Source organism: Ammospiza caudacuta, chromosome 5 (assembly GCF_027887145.1).
Source record: "Ammospiza caudacuta isolate bAmmCau1 chromosome 5, bAmmCau1.pri, whole genome shotgun sequence".
Classification (NCBI taxonomy): domain Eukaryota; kingdom Metazoa; phylum Chordata; class Aves; order Passeriformes; family Passerellidae; genus Ammospiza; species Ammospiza caudacuta.
The window spans coordinates 8,323,016-8,340,331 of record NC_080597.1 but is presented as its reverse complement, the minus strand read 5'-3'; the positions used below and the strand labels follow the sequence as shown (position 1 = coordinate 8,340,331).

Genomic DNA, 17,316 nt, shown 5'->3' with positions numbered 1-17,316 from the left:
GTGTGTTTTGTGGGGATAGGCAGTTGTCTTTCAGTTCAGTTGTCCTTCAGTTTTAATTTGGTTTGTGAATTCATGTTATATGCTGTAGTTTTGGATTGGTTCTCTTCAGACTTGGATTACATAGATAAGTGAAATAATTTTCTAACTTACTGTAAATTTTATAAATATTATACCAGATACTTCATATAAGGTTAGATTTTTGGGAGAAAGAGGAAGGTGGTCATGTCCTCAGAGGGATGCTGTCACATTTGACTGTTCCATCTCTCCCTGGCTTCTCTCTTGCTCAATTCTCCTCACTCTCTGCCATGAGAGGAATGCTCTGCGTGACCCCACTGGTTGGGTTTGTTTAGCTGCAGTTTAGGGAAGGCCCTGAGCAAGAGAGGAGAAAAAAAGGCTTCAATTTTTAATTCTGGAAAAGAGAAAAAGGTATTTAAATAAGGCCTGGAGGACTTCTTATTTGCCAGAAGTGAGTATAAAGACAAGTTTATATCCTTCTGTAACTCACCCTAATTGAAAGGATGTATATTTCTTTTTCTAAAGTCAGCAGAAAAATCCTGGCCTCTTAATGATGAAAGACTTTTTTTTAAACTTTCTTCTAAGCACAAATAGCTGAAGTTTCCACTTTAAACTTGGGTGGCTCATTCATATTTCACTTAATGTTAATATGGTATTCTCTCTCTCTCTCTCTTCCCTTCCTTACCACCAAGACTGAAAAGGGGAGGGGAGAGGGATATAAAATGTTTCTGAAAATTACAGAAAATGTCTTTTCCTTAAACAGCTTTGCCAGGGAATTTCCAAATATGCTTAATGCTTATGGCTGAAGTTACAGCAGTTCAGTCTTCAATCATGAGTGGATCCTGTTCTTAAAATATGACACCTCCTTCCAGTAAACTGTGTTGAAATTAAGTATATGCTTTGTTTCTCATCTGCTCTTCAGCAGAATTAATCATTCCCTGTGGTGAAATGACCCCTCTTGGGGGCTGCTTTAAACACTTGATTTACATGTATTTAAATTGGGAAAACAGAATATAGTGTCCTGAGGTGAGAGCTGATTTATTTGTAAGAACATCAGAGAGGTGTGGCTGGCAGAAGGAGTCATGGCATGGCACGGATGGCACAGAGAGGCAGGAACTGTTGAGTGTGAAGGACACCTGACAGCTTTCAGGGGACTTGAGGAGCTGCATGTGAGCGCTAAGGAACAAAAGGGGAGATGCTTTTTGGCTCAGGACTTTGTTTCCTTGGGCTGTCGCAAGGCGGTCTCAGATCATAGTGCCCTGTCTCTAGGCAGGGCCTCATCAGTGCTGAGCATTAGTTCAGTGCTCATTTCTGGATGAGATTAGAAAAAGAGATAGCAACAAGTATGATTAGGATGGGTTTTCTTTGTTCTCTATTGCCTTCTGCCAAGCTTTTGCCAATGGATTATGGAAAAAGACAGAAAGGTGATTGATCCCTGTAGTTCTTTTCCTTGTGGGATGCTGTGGATTTTCAGGCTGTTCACCATAACACCCCCAGCCCTTTGCTGGTATGGCTCCTCTCAGTTGTCATATCCTTTACTCCGTGCTTCAGAGCCACTCCTGGATCTCACAGCAAGCCACTGCTTGGCAAGAATTTCTTGTCATGGTTTATACCACAGTGATTAAGGGAAGCCGTCATGTCTTGGCAGCCATGATTTGAATTTTGGGCTTAGCTGCCCAGGAAACAGTTTGGAACCGACGCTGATGTGTTTATCTTTGCTTCCCTGTGTAAAAGTTGTAATTTAATTTGTTCCTGATGGAACAGCAGGTGCTTTGGGTAGCAGTTGTATGGGTATGACTGTGTGTAATGACTGGTGACTCTAGTGTCACCGCTTTCCAGTGCTGGCTTTTTTAGAGTGTGAGGAGGTGGGCTTAATTACACAAATGTCCTGTTTCACTGGTCTCTGTCCATGCAAAATACAGCTGTATTCACACTTACTTGTGGCAATCTTTCACATTAATAAGTACTGATCAAGCGATTGTGAATTTGTTTAATTCTGTGCAAATGCATCATCTTTAATGCTAAGCTGTACATTGGTTTTCTAGCAGTGAGATGTGTCAGAGTTTGGAAGGCAATCACTAGTTGGTTTTTGTTTTTTGGGTTTTTTTAAAGCATCTCCACCTTTTTTTTTTTTTAATTTCAGTTTAAAGATAGTAGAAGGATTTGCTGTGGTGGGTTTTTCCTCTTTTCTTTGAGAAAATCAGTGTAGCATAACTTTCTATTTTGGACCCATTCCATATAAATGAATGCCAGCATTCATAAATAACTTCTCACCTAGGTTTTCATGTGTTTGGGGGAGTTGTACAGCAAATGACTGCACTGGAAGTGTAAAATCCATTTCCTGGTTTGGGTTTGGGGGGTGTTTGTCCGAGTATTTTTGGTGTTTTTAAATCTTGCAATAAGGATTTTATTACTGTTATTATTAATATTATTATTTTCCTGTGTTTAGGTAATTCCTTCTGCTGGCCTTTGTATGTGGACCACCTTCTGTCCTGTTCAGACCATATAAATTGGACTTAAATGTAGGTGAGTAACAGCTTTTGACATGAAAATTAAAAAATTATACTCCAGAATTTTCTGTTGCATTGACTTGGAGGTCATAGAGAGAAAACCATTTTTAAAAAATCCATTGACACTTTTCCTGGTTGTCTAGTGTCCTGGGCAATAGGAACCTAACAAAAGTAATGTATTATAGTATATGTTTGAAGCAAATTAAATAATCTTTCATTCTGGTTGCCACAGACCTATATGCTGTGAACCTGCAGTGAAAAATTATTTTGAAATGGAAAGAGTTTCTCACTCAATTGGGTGGAGAAGGGAGTCCCCAGATTAAGTCTGAGTGTCATTTGAATAGAGTGATGTAACATATCAACAGCATCTTCTAATGCTTCCCAGGAGGCCACATTCTGCCAGTCAGGTTTCCCTGTGGTCACATTTAATAAATGTTTATTGTTTCACTGGGAATGTCAAAGAGATTGGCTCCTTGGTAAAAACAAGTGATGATAACCTGGCTTATTGCTTAGAGATGGTGATGGTGCATGGATGATATTTACAAGAACATTGCAGATGTTTGAGAGCTATGCTGAGTAGGTCAGCAACATGTGGTGGTTTGGTGTGATTTTTGGTTTTATTTTGAAATAATACAATATATTATTTCAAATATGATTATTTGTGTGACAGGAAATGCCTTTTGTCAAAATGGGAGGCCCATTCCTCTTGCTTAGCCCAGCTGTCTCAGAGTGCCAGTGATAAAAATGTTGCTGAGCAGTAGGTGTAGAAATAGAGTGAGCTTAAAGATCTTAACTGGATGTCTTTTATGCAGTGTATTTGTGGGAGGTTGATTTCCTTTCTGACTCTTTCTGTGTCTGTTTTCACATTGGTGAGCACAAAGAAGTGGAGAGACTTTTCTTTAGAACTAGTAATCAAAGTGAGTGATATGTCAAGCAGGATGAAGGACAAGAGTACTGAACAGAAAATCCACCCTCATCTATAGTTTTTCCAATGCATTACACTTGCCTTTCTCATGGTGGTAGAGTGTGTAATCTACAATGTGTGTGGCTGGTGTTTCTACAAGCAAGAGAAAATTAACACTATAGATTTTGACTGCATATATAGGATAAAAGTATAGGTATGTTAAAAGTAGGAGAAGAGGGAACACCCATAGATAAGCAAAGGAAAACAGGGTGAAATTTTTAAAACTGCTTCTTTTTTATGAACATGGTACATGAGTGACATTTAAAAAAAATTAAACCTATGTGTTTCTGTTTAAGTCACTTTCTCTGCTGCTGTCCAATCTTGCACCACAGTGAAGAGTGCTCAGAGGGTGGTGGAAACTGTCTGTTCTTCAACCTCCCTGCCAGGAAGCATGAGGAAATGATGTGTTTATGAGATAGTGATGCTTATTTGACTCATCCAAAAAAGCCCAAGACACCCTCATTCCCCTGAGCTGAGGGAATGGCACGAGCCCTTGCTAACAGAGCTCTTTGAATTGATGAGCATTTGTTATCTCACTCCTATGTGTTCTGCACAATGGCAAGTAATACATGTGTGCTTCTCTAACTTTAGCTACTGTTTTTTCCCCCAGTCTTTGCACATTATTACACATTTGTTGATCTCTGTAATTTACTGGCTTGCTTGCTGCATTCAAAAGAACAGCTATTCCTCAATTTCAATTAAAAATTTTATTTCCCTTGTGCTCCATAGGCACTCTGTGTTTCTTAACACTGAGTAGCATCTTGAGCAAGGGTTGGACTTCTCTCAGCTGTCACTTAATCTCTTGTAGCACTGGGAAAAGGAACCCTCCAGAACACAATTTATTTCCATCTTTTTGAGTCTGGTGAGGGAATGGTTCTTGCAGGAGTAGGAATTCACCCTGTGGTCCCTGGATCTGCAGTTCTTCTCTAGTTTGTGTTTCTTTGTCCAGTATCACATGTGGCTCTGGTGCTGGTGGTATTGGCATCAGCTATTGAACCACTGACCACTCCCAGTAACCCTGAAGGCAAATACCCCTTTTGTAACAGCCAGCAGTAGCTTGGGTCCTGCAGTTTGGGATGGTCTACATTTGCATTTTAATTCAGCTTTTCAGTTTTTCTTTTACAAGAGTGCCCACCCTAAGAACCATGAAAAGGACTCTAGGGGATGATAATGTTTTTCTCATTTGTATGTGTGTTTGCCTGTTAAAAATAGAAAAATACACAGTTCAAAAAAGCCAACTCTGTCAGGTGTTTCAGCTGAGTCCATAAAGGCTGCCCATCAGGACCTTGTTCAGGCGCTGTAAAGTGATTTTGTCAGTTATGCATGACGTGGGAGCACTGCTGAGGCTCCTGACAAAGCAGGATTAGTGACGTAGCCACACATTTATGACAGCAAGGTTCAACTTCAAGGTTATCTTCTTAAGTGAGGCAGAATCTTTCAGAGATTGCAGCAAGGCTTTAAGAAGCTCTTTTCTAGTTCCTTAATTGGGGTATAATTAGAGACTCTTGTTCTGAGAGTTTTTAAAATATATTCCTAACACATCTGCCTCTCATCCCCAGAAGCATTTGAAAGATGTGGAGCTTAGGGACATGGCTGAGTGGTGGACTTGGCAATGTCCAAGTTACTTTAACAGCTGGACTTAATGATCTTGGAGGTCTTTTCCAAACTAAATAATTCTATGATTCTATATGAGCTAAAGCCTGAGAACTCAAACAATCATCCGGTTGTGATGGAAAGGAATTGCTTGGAGTCAAAGTGATAGCAGTAAAAATTAAAGGAGTGCATACAAAATGTGAGTTATAGTGACTGAAAAACCAAACACAACCACATAAGCAAAAATGTGGCACTTGCTTATTTCACTGCATCTGAACCAGCTGGGATGAGGACAGGAATCCCTGAGGGAAGAGATCCTATAAAATTAAACATACATGTAAACATTAGTCATCCACTGTTGTTTGTGTGCAAGATAGTAGGAGGATTGTTGGTTTGGTTCTTTAAACAATAAGGAAAAGCTGTAAAGGTACTGGAAAAGTGTAGACCTTTTTCCTTTCATAGTGAGTTAGATGTTTAATTTTCTTGTTTAAAAGTGCCAGTGTTGCAGTCCCTCTAGAAGGAGGAAGCAGCCATGCAGTGTTCCCAGTGGGTACATGAATGACCCTGTGGGAGATTCTCATGGCTCAATTATGGATCACTTTTCATAATCCTGATTTCAGCATGGAACACCCTGTGACTAGGATGGCTTCCTAGCTTTAAGGTCAGCAGCACAATGGCCCGTTTGGGGCAATGCATTATATGACATCATTTTAAGAGATACTATACCATTGAGATCTAAGTCACAAGTAGAAAGAGAACAGTCAAGAAATTTAATTTTATCTGTTTTACAAATGCATTAGAAATTAAGCAGATGTTTCAACACCTCATAGAAGCTGAATGATAAGAGCAGTCATGAGGAATGGGATGAGTGCTCAAGTGCTTACCTAAAGCAAGAGGCTGCCAGTTCTTGTTTAGATAGGTCCCAGGGAAGACACCCAAACACTGATAGCTCCAGAAACTGAGGGAATTAAAATAAAATCCTGTACTTCATAAAATGTTGTTTCTCCCCAGCACCATTGAGATGTTCCTGTCAAAACAGGACTTCAGTTGCAATAACTCAAAGTGACATTACTGTTAAGTTTGTTGCTTTCACGCCATGGGCAGAATCCTTTCAAGGTACTTGGTATGTTAAGGTAATAGGGCTATTTTAAAGGATTCTTGACTGAAGCCCACTTGCCCTGTGTTCTTTACATGCTCTTTACTCTGTCACCAGATATGACTGGTTTGAGTTCTTCACAAGAGTCTTCTGAAACAAACCTCTGTTGTATGAAAGTGAAGGCTGAGAAAGCAAACAGCAAGCTTTTAGAAGATAAGAAGCATACTCAAACTGAAAATTGCAAATTAAAGATTAAGTTATTTCTAACAGCATCCATTTTAGAGTTCTGTACTTTCTCAGCTGCTATGTTTTCCTGTTATTACTTGAGCTTTAAGTCAGCAATTTATCCATCAAAACAAACTGTCTAGTTCATGAACAAACTGTCTAGCTTGCAAAGGAGCTGGAGCCAATTCCCACTAGAGCCAGTGGAAAAGTTTTCGTTGAGTTCAGTGGATTTGGTATCTGGCAACCTTTGATGTGAATAAAAGAGAATCAAGATTTGTGACAGGACATGTTAAGAGAAATTTTAAAAATTGCAGAATACTTTTTTCCTGGGTGGGAAAATTTCAACATAACTATCAAGATTCCTCCCCCACCTCCCCCCCACTTGCATAATGTAATTTTGACAATCAATTGTCTTTTGATACCTTCCTGAGACTAGTGTATAATGACTGCTCTTTGAGGGGGAGCACACCTGCCAACCAGGTTCTTTAAAACATTTAATTAAAACTTGGTATAGTACATTTTCCAATATTTTACTGTAGTTTAGAGCAGTGTGCATTTCACTGCTATGTGCTTCCATTTATCTGGGCAAGCTTAACAGCACTGTCACAACAGCACTAAATCAGGACAAATGGAAGATCACATTTTGTCAGCCTGATGTCTGTCTATGTGGAAGCTGGTGTTTTTCTTGCATTGCCACGTGAAAATCATGAAACAACTTCCAGTTTCCTCTTTTGGGTTGTTAACATCAAGTTTGTACTTTTTGCAGAATTTATTTTGCTTAACATTGTGTAAATGTAGATTTGTACAATATATTTAAAGAGTAAAACATCGGTCCTGGGATTTCCAGGACCAAATGCAACTGGCCTGTTGGTATAACAGGACTTTTAATATAAATCTATTGATGGTTAGTATTCATCACTTCTCTTGCAATTAAGGTAAACAACAAACCTTTCAAATGGAAGCAGCAAGTCAACACTATAAAATCTAAGTTCAAACGTGAGCTAAATCCCCCAAGATTGTAGCCCTGTGGTGGCTCCTTTCTGAGGAGTGTTCCTACAAGGACTTGTGCCATCAGAACAAGTTTTGGGACACTCTGAGAAGCCTAAAGGCAGGTGAGGCAGTGCTACAAGGAGGGGGCTAAAGGTGTTGGGGTTTTATTGCTCTGCTGCTGCCACTCCTTCAGCTGATGTTGTTCTGATGCTGTCAGGATCTAATTTTAGAGAAATGTAGTTTGTTTCAAAGATTATTTAGCATAATCTTTAGTTAAGATTAGAGTGCTGGGGGTTACACATCTCACGTAAGTATCACACAGCTCTAGGAAGAACAGAAGAGTGCTCACTGCTTTTCTTTCCAGTAGTGTGAGACCTCATCCATCTCTGGTGATTAATTCAAATAAAATGCTTGTGTCCTCATGTGCCATCTTGTCCTGGTTTCTATTCAAGCATTTCCTTCAGAGAGGTGGATCTAAGTTTGGTCCTTTGCTTTGTGTAGTTTCAGTTTCCCAACTTGCAGTGCTGTTTTGTGAAATATTTTCCAAGTCATTAAACTTTGAAATGTTTAATATTTAAAATGTTTAAGTGTTTTAAAAACAAATTTTACTTCTTACTAAGCAGTGCAGTGCTGAAATGCATTTAAATAGTTTTGCTATTGAAAGGAATACCATGATTTAGGGCAGCATCTCTTAATTATGTTCTAACAAAGTCTTGTGAAGAGGCAGAGCTAGTGGCAACAAAAGTCTGCAATTAAGGCTGGGTATGTTGCCTGAAATACAAGATAATTGTCCAGGCAAGATCTTTGGAATGGATTCAGGGGCTGCAGTTGCCAATGCTCTCTCTAGGTGTTTGGCACATGCAGCAGAGAGGAGAACTCCTCAGGAATGTGTTTATTCCATGTATGACCCACTGTAGAGCTAAGCCTCAGAGCTGAATGTTTTGTTCTGCAAAGTTTCATGGCCTCATCTGGTTTGTGTTTTTTGTTTTTTTTCATCTTCCCCTTCTTACAGGCTCTCAATCTGGTGTAAAGCTGATGGGTGGGAGCAAAGGTAAAGAATGATGTAATGCAGCAGCAGCCAGAAAGCATCTTTTGTGTGAATTGTGCAATGGCCACTCCATAGTCGTGTCCCGATGAATCAGACGTGAGGGGCGCTTTGTGGAGCCAACCCTTTGTACATCAGCCGGGAGCAGGAGCAGACGCTCGGTCCAACAGCTCTCTCTGAAAATGGATTTAACTTTTCTTTTGCCAGTCACTACCAGCATGACCTCATACACTTCTAGCACAATGGTGTGGCTAAGCCTTTGAGTACACAGCCATTACATCATCGCAGCAAATTAGAGAGGGCGGTGGGGAAAGAGGCCTCGCTGTTGTCATGGCCCATGAGATGATCAGGACCCAGCTCATTGTCCCCGAGAAGTTGGTGGCTTTGCTGGAGAGTGGGACAGAGAAGCTGCTGCTGATTGACAGCCGCCCCTTTGTGGAGTACAACACCTCCCACATCCTGGATGCCATCAACATCAACTGCTCCAAGCTCATGAAGCGCAGGCTGCAGCAGGACAAAGTTTTGATCACAGAGCTCATTCAGCACTCAGCAAAACACAAGGTAGGGGTCATTTTCCTCTTGTTCCTTGTATTTGTTTAAAGGAGTGGCTGGAAAGAAACTTGTAATAATTTTTCCTTAAATATTTAATTAAATAATTATAAAAAACCAAACCAACAACCAAAACCCAACTTGATTAGAGGACTGAGATGTTACCTGATCAAAGAGAGTATTCGTTACTACTGAGTTTATCACTGGGTTTCTTTGTAGAATCAGTGACAGAGTTAAGGGGAGAGATTTAGAAATTACTCAGAAAGAATGTTCTCAGGATTCTTGTGTGTCTTGCAAAGCACAATCTCTCAAATGTATGTAATTAAGGCAGGAAACAGTCTCCCCTAAACTTTGAAGGATTCTTGGGAGTCTGTGGTGGTGGGGCTTGCTTAGCAAGTGGTCATTTGGTTTGCAAAGAAACTGCCTCTCTGTCAGTCCTGGCTCCTACTTGTTGTTTAAAAGGCTTTTCATGGGGGTAGTTTGATGAATGTTGGTGTTTGTTTTGTTGTTTGTTTATTTGGGAGGAGTGGTGTTGTTTTCTCCAAAGAGTGTTATCAGTGAAAAGAAAATAGCTATGCTGTTTAAAATTAATGTGTGTGTGTGTGTGTGTGTGTCTGTGGAGGGGATATTGGGGTTTTTATCCATTGATATTTGTTTCACATGTTTTGGGTACAAAAATAATCTACTATGTTGTTGCTTTGACATGTTAAAAATGAAGCTTTTTATTTTATATATAAAGTTGTGCAGGTAACCAAAATGTGTGTGGCTTAGAGGCAGTTTAAGGTCTCTTTACTGTTTATGTACAAAACACTCAGAAGCAGGAAGTGAGGCAGGGCCACCTTCTCAAAAGCTCAGCTTTTAAACAAATTCACCATCCTAGCTGAAGGTAGAGCAATTCACAAGTGACATAAAATTACCAAATGATAGAAATTTGTGGAGTGGGCTTCAGCTTGCAGCAAATAATCAATTTACAAGCTCTCCAGGGAATTAAATCTGAAGGGCTTATGAAGTATAAAATAAAAACTGTTAAGTGAACAAGTGCATAAGAAATCTATATATCTGAACTGCTCTTATAGCAAATATGTGGGAACCCTGATGGAGGTGATAATGTGGGGCTTTTAATCATCTTCCTCCTTCCTGTTTTACTCTGAGTTCCTTGTGTTTCAGATTGAAATTGATTGCAAGCAGGAAGTGGTGGTGTATGACCAAAGTTCTAAAGATGTGACCTCTCTCTCATCTGACTGTTTTCTTACTGTGCTCCTGGGCAAACTGGAGAAGAACTTCAGCTCTGTGTATCTGCTTTCAGGTAAGATGTAACAAAAGAAACACCTTTCAGGTGACATGTACCAAAAGAAACCTCTGAAACACTTGAATAAAGAGAAAAAAGAAAATGCTGTTGGTATAGCAGACCTGTACAGTTTTGCAAGTGCAGGTATAAACTTCAGTTACAGCAGAGACTTTTCTGTAGTTCTTTTTGCATATAGTGACACTCAGAATACATGCAGTGCTTAGAAATTGCATCTTACAGGGGATTACTTTGTGTAAATGGAAATGGAGCAATGCAGAGGTTTTTAGAGGCATATGTCTTCTACTTCAGGGTCAAAAAATAGCAAAAAAATGGGCTTCCCTGGTTTTTTAAGTATTGTACATGGTAGGAAGAAAATCTCTTCCTTACTGAATTGGTAATTGCTAAAATAGGAACAAAGGAAATGATCTCCCAGAGTTACAGAGATTAGTTTGTGTGACATTTTAAACTTCAGCTCCCTAAGTGGTAGCACTTCATTTAGGTCTTTTCCTTCACCCTCCTTTTTTGTTTTTGTTTTTTATTTTAAATCCCAGGTCAAAGCACCTATAGAAATTCAAGTCCTTATAACACAGGATTTGCTGCTGTCAGTATGTGTTAGTGCCATTTTTTTCAGTCATGGAACAGCAGAAACTGTTCACAAGAAGGAGCAAGGAGGGATATGAAGTAGATCCAAGGCTGAAAGGAGAGAATGACAAATTTAAATAGGAAATCCATTGCAGTGAGTGGATCAGTGATCTAATGAGGTGTACACCTTGTGTCTGAGAAATGCTGAAACACAGGCACTGAATAATGGTGAGAGAGGAAATAACTCCTGAGAGATGCTTCCTCTTAGCAACAGGGTTTCACTACAGTTTGTAGTGACTTCACATGACAGTGTGAGAGGTTGTGGTACTGAGAGAACTTTTCTCAACTTGTTTTGAAAGTGATTGCAGAGAAAATGAATAATTTCTACACTTGGACGTGAGTTTGGTGCTCATGTGAGCTTTACTTACAGTAAGCCAAGTGGGTTTTGCTTTGGCTAGGGTTGGTGATTTGTTTTCTTTGCTGTCTAGGTAAGAATTACACCTGTGGGTGGTGGATGACAGTATTAGATTAGGTAACTCTTCTTACATATGAGCTACCAAGAATTGTGTGGTGTGTAGGCACAGTAAATGCTTAATGCAAAAGTGCTGAAATAAGTGGGTAATACTCTCTTAAACTGAAAATTGGTATTTGAAAAAGAAACCAGTCTAGAAACAGTATCTCCTCAGAAATCCTTTTCTTGTTCAAATTCCCAACTCTGCTCAGCTGTTTTTTAATAACCTGAAGCAGATTACAGCTCCAGGCAGGAATCAGACTATCCTCAACTTAATTTCCATGACAGAAACACCTCTCTTACAACTGAGAATTAAACCTCATGGCAGGGAGGTGTTGGGGAGGGGCCAAGCACAGGAAAGTGTCAAGAACTTCCCTTCCTCACTTGTGTGAGACATGTCTTTGATCTTCTGGCTCATCTGCTGGACCCTGTGAAAGAGGTGCTCAGTCTCCACTCTCAGACTGGCCTGTGGCTCTCCTAGGAATGCCCAGGACCAGGAAGGGAAGTTGTTCCCAGCTGTTCCCAGCTTCCCAGTGCATCATCTGGCCAATCACCAGTTGCATGTATCATAATGGTACTGGGAGAAATGGTTTTCTTTTCATTTCCAGCATGTGGGTGTTTTCTGTTCAAGATGAAAATGTCACCTAAGCCACAAGCAGGATGGTTGTGCACATGAGCTGGGGTGAACTTAGCCACACACAGCTGGTAAGGGTTAGTTTGGGAATCTAATGTGTCAAAATCCTCCTCATAAAAAGCAGGACTTTTATTTTAGCGTGTCAAATGGCAAACATCAGGTTTGAGAATTTCCTCTTGTGTTTGTTTATATAAGAGGAAATTTGTTTCTTTTTTGTATATTTGTTTATATATTTGTTAAATTTTGTTTATAGCTAGGATGGGGATATTTATGAATGCAGAAACAACTGATGGCTTTAAAACCAGTGGAAGAGGAGGACAAGAAAAAAAGGGAAATATAAGGAAATTATTTACTACTGATCTATTACAGTTCAGTGTTTATTTCATGTACTTTTTTTACATCTGATAAAAATCTAGCTACTCAATGCACACTCAAGAAACCTTGCAGGATGTGAAGTGAAGGAGAATTGGGTAAATTCAGTCTTGCAGAAAGCTCCTTGGAGTTTATTGATATGTGGCTGTAGGAAACTAGATAAAATATGTTGTCTCAGCAAGCTGATGATGAAATCTAATAAATGTTTATAGCCCATAATGAGGGCAGGGGTCAGTGTACTGTGTAAAAAGAAGAACCTTTGGACTTGAGTTTTCCATATGCTACTAAATCTGGTTTATTTAAAACAGTGACCTTAAATAAACATTTTGGGGTAGGAAAATATTTTTTGTTGGGATGGAATAAGGAGTATTTAACAAATATCTGAAATTCCTGCCTCTGTTCTTGTTGAAACCCCCCATTACTGAGCACTCAGTAAGGTGGTTTTTGATTTAGGTTGTCATAAAGGTGTGCTCTGCCCCGGAGGTTGTTTTTGATTGAAGTAATTATTGTAAAGACCTCAAAGGAACCCTTACCAATTAGTTTAAGATCTTGATATAACCTCATAAAAATACTTATAATTTGGTGAGGAATGTTTTCAGGAATTAAATATTCCATGTGGTACTTAATTTTTAACAGAGCACAGAATACTGATATGTTGGCACCAAGGGCTTAATTCTATTCCCATCATGGCATCTTCTACTCTGACTTAAGTAAGATTTAAACACAGAGATGCCACCTGATTCCTTCTCATAGTTTGAGAATTGGATTTACTTGCAATGTAGTTCTTTTCCTAGTTAGTAGCGTTATGATTTTCCTGCTTGCTCTGCAGAAACAGTTAGGAGAGACTAGTGATTTTTGCTTGAATGATCATAATTAAGGCAGTAAACATCAAGAGTCTTGATTAAATTCTATTCCACTCTGTGAATGGAAGCATTCATATTCTACTTGCCTTAAGTACTTGTTCTCCCCTGCTTTTAATCTGGCTTAGTTCTGCTCATTCAAGCACAGATGTCTTCAGACAGTTACCTTTCAAATGTTTCCTGTGAAGGTGAAGCCCAGCTTTTTATTTTGTGTTGATTTTTTTAAAAACTTTTTTTGGTCTGTGTTGAGAACACTTTGCCTAAATGGAAGGCATCCTGAAAGACAGAAAAAAAACCTAAACAAAACCCTTCTATATGTACAAAGTGTCATTAAAAACTGTGATAGCCTAACACTGAAACACTGTGTGCCTCCCTCTCAAAGCAATGGTTGGTGGGGACTTGCCTTCTAATCTCTTGCTACCCTTCTGCCTATGAAAAATATCAGCAGTAATGGGATGTAGTGGATTCTTCCTAGGAGAAGGAGTAATAAGGAGAAATAAATAAGTTATTGGTTTTTTATTCAATGACAAATGTTGGGGTTATATGCATGGACAGTGAAGGGCATCCTAGGCAGAATGAGCTCAGTGAGATTGGACAAAGGTCCTGGAAACAAAGCAGTGAGTGATTACCCAGGGAGTGTGGCAGAAGGTATATTTTTGCTGAAACTTCCCAATTCCATGTTTCCCCCAACCTGTCCCTCACCTGACAAAGTGTGTATACCAAATGGAAGACTGGCATGGAAGGTATCAGGAGAAGGAAGCCAGTCAGGAACTCTTCTTCTGTCTTCTTTACCCTGCTGTTCATTTTAGAAATATTTGAAATTGGAAGCCCATTTAAAGAAATCTTTAGTGTAAAAATACTGAAGTATCTCTAGGGTATATTCACATTTAAAGAAACCTTTAGTGTAAAAATACTGAAGTATCTCTAGGGTATATTCACCATTGTGTTGTCTTACTTGCCTAAAGAAAAGCCTAGATAAGGAAAGCCCAGTGCTTTATCTCCAAGGAACCATTCCCTGTGGCAGGGGAGTAGGAAATCTGAAGAATATTCTCTTGTAGGGCTGGTCATTTCCATGTGCTAAAGGGACCAGGGCTGTGACACAGGGCTTTATTCCCAGTTTCTGCAGTCCCCTACGGCAAGTATGGGTGGTTCAGTGTGGACTGAAAGAAGGCACAAGGTTTGATAAAGTCCTGGCAAGCATCCTGACACCTTTTAACATTTGGATTTGGAGCTCTGTAACTTTCACTTATGGCTTACTGATATTCTGAGTGTTTCCTGCATAGAAGTCTTTGTAGAGTACCCCAGCACACCTCAAAATGTTGACGTCACCAATTACATTAATCAGGTTATCTGCAAATTGAAATAAATGTAGTGGGAGTGAGCTGTTAAATATCCTGCCAATATTCTGTTTGGAGGAGGAGAGATTGTAGCACAATGATGCCAGCTTTCCTGGCATTCTGACTGGTTGATTCCATCAGAAGGAAGCCTCTACTGAGAAAAGTAAAAATCTTGCTGAGGGAATGCAGTATTCCCAAGTGGTCCCATAACCCATGGAGTACAGCCAGTGTTGGCAGGGAGGAGGTGAGAGTGAGATAGGAGCTTAGCTCTGAATCACCCCCTTGAAAATTTTCCCTCTCCATCAGTTTTTAAGAGAGCCTAGAAAAGCAAGTACCCTTGGCTACAGCCAGGCCTCTGACTATCTTCCCACCCTCTGTACTTAAAATGCAATTTTCAGTGTTCATTTAGTGCCATAATTGTTTTAAGCACTTGAAGAATGGGAGTAGGGTTTATTACTTTCATATGTGTGTCCTGTCTTTTGAGAGCAAGCAAGGTTTGACTAAAGTAGAGCTCACATAACGTTTCTCAAACCCAAGAATAACTTGTTAAGTTTGCTTTTATTTTGGATACCTCTGGATGCCTGTGAAATTTAATTGACTGAAATTATGGTGAAGGTTTTTTGGGTTTTTTTCCCCCTTAAAGGCAGAAAAGGCGAGTGAGGGGCTCCACTCTGCTCTTTGTACTTGCCATGCCACATGGAATATGGCACTTGGGTGGGATGGGAAGCTTGACCCCATTCTCACACATCTTCCCTTCCCTGTTTGCTTAACCTGCCTATTAACCTTGTCTTAACCAAAGGCAGAAACCCTCCAGGGCAAAGAACTTCCCCTGCTACTGTGCTTGTAAAACACCTGGAATAACGGGGCACCACTGGAATAAAAACACCCCTGGCTTCCCCAAACTCTGAAACCTTGGATCCTGTGGAAGGAGGGGGGACAGGAATGGGATGGGAGCCCTCCCAACAGGGCTCTCCAGCCTGAGCTTATGTAATGGAAAATGGCACGGGTCCCTGCGGAGCGGGGCTGGAATGCGGCAATTGTAGTGCCTCGTTTAAACAGAGTGGAAACATTGCAGATTCATAAAACTTGTGAGTCAGAAAGTTTACAGCTTTCCTTCCTTAAGGCAAGGGGAAAAATCTATACTGCAGCTTTTAGATAAACATGTTAATGTTCAACAGGAATGTGACTGGGAAAGAGCACCGAGAGCCTCTGAGGCAAAGCAAACTTAAAACTTCAGGGTTTGGATATTTTGTGTTTGCTGTAGTGCTGTTTGATTTTTTTTTAGCCTAGTTTTTGGTAATGTTTCCTTACTGCCCTGGCACTAATCAGTATTTGCAGTAACAAATTCTAATTGCTATTTAGGAGAGGAAAAGAAAGCCTCCAAAAGCTAAATATGAGTTACTCCACTGCATACCTTTAGTGAATACAGGCATTTGGTGAGGCTTACTTAGAATCATAGGGCCTAAATATTATGTTTTAGAGGTAGCTGCAATTTTTCCTGCTTTTTTATTCTTTATTTCCTTTAGAAGGTAAAATTAAATTAAAAGGGAAAAAAAAGGATGGCAATATTCCTTTTTAAAAAGGAATAGCAATATAAGATTTATTAGTATGTGGTTATATAAAATTGTGAATAATTAGAGCCCGTAATGAAGAAGAAAATTCTGGATTTAATGAAGGTGGAATTGTCTGTTAAATCCACAAGCTTCATATTCTCCTTCTTGCAGTGCTGTCTGAGTCCATGCATGTAGTCTTTGGTTTTCTGACTCATCACTTGGGTCTCAGACCTTTTCCACTCCCTGCTTTAAAATAATGGGTTTTGATGCTGAATTAACACTGATATACTGGCAGACAGTTAGGTCTTGTGGGAAAAGGAAGGAAGTAGCTTCTAGTCTGTTTTCAAGAATTCATTGAAGAAAACCAATTTCTCCCTTTGGCTTTTTCAGAACAGTCAGAATCCAAAACAGGGAAGAAAGGAGCAATATCTGATTTAAATGGTACTTCAGAAAAATGCCAGTTTACTCTGTTACCAGTGTGCCTTGTCTGTGGTCTTTTCCAGCAGACTCCATGTGAAAAAAGGACACATCCATTGTCTCTTACATCTCCATCAGGAGCACCAGACAGGATCTTTCTGTGCTTCCTGGCTGAGGCACATGGAGCTGCAGGGCCAGCTGGAGCTGCAGGGATGTTGTATTAAACACTTTTTAGACTTTTCTTAGCCTGGAGTTTTAGAGAAGCCAAGCTCTTAGGGGTTGCCATGTTTTCTGTGTCTCTCACCTTATCTCTGAAGCACAGTCAGACCTCTGTTCCTTTGTCTGCTTTGTCAGTATGCACATGCCTGATTAGCAAGAGCATCTCTGGATGATTAAGGATAAAAATTCTGGTGTCAATATCTCTGCAGACACTTCATGATGAAAAGGAACTTGGCTATTTCAAGAATTGGCTGTTTAAAGAGTAATGTTATGAGCAACTATAAAGAGATATTAGGATGCCTCCTGATGATTTTTTTTCCTATATATTAGAAATACATTTGAGAGATAGGATGGATGTATGAGGGAGCATCTGTGGTCTGTGATGTGAATGAGGAACAATGCTTGCATTTTGAAAAGTGTTTTTGTAGTAACTGATGCTTCTATTTAACCTTTTTGCTTTTCCCTGGGCCAAATCAGTACTTAGTATGTTCTCTGTGAATTTGTCTAATTATGGTCACATCTCTGAATGGTTTGATATCCCATTGAAGGAAATATA

The 17,316-nt window shown here is 39.7% G+C and overlaps 1 protein-coding gene across 1 annotated transcript in view; it reads left to right on the top strand.

Annotated features, from left to right (window-relative positions):
• The window catches only part of DUSP16 (dual specificity phosphatase 16), a 58,238-nt gene that overhangs the window by 25,216 nt on the left and 15,706 nt on the right, over positions 1-17,316 (top strand). Inside the window, exons 2-4 of the mRNA XM_058805400.1 lie at positions 2,465-2,541; positions 8,406-8,999; positions 10,155-10,293. Of these exons, the coding sequence (XP_058661383.1) occupies positions 8,769-8,999; positions 10,155-10,293 (370 nt within the window). The 5' untranslated portion in view covers positions 2,465-2,541; positions 8,406-8,768. The remainder of the gene's footprint in view (positions 1-2,464; positions 2,542-8,405; positions 9,000-10,154; positions 10,294-17,316) is intronic.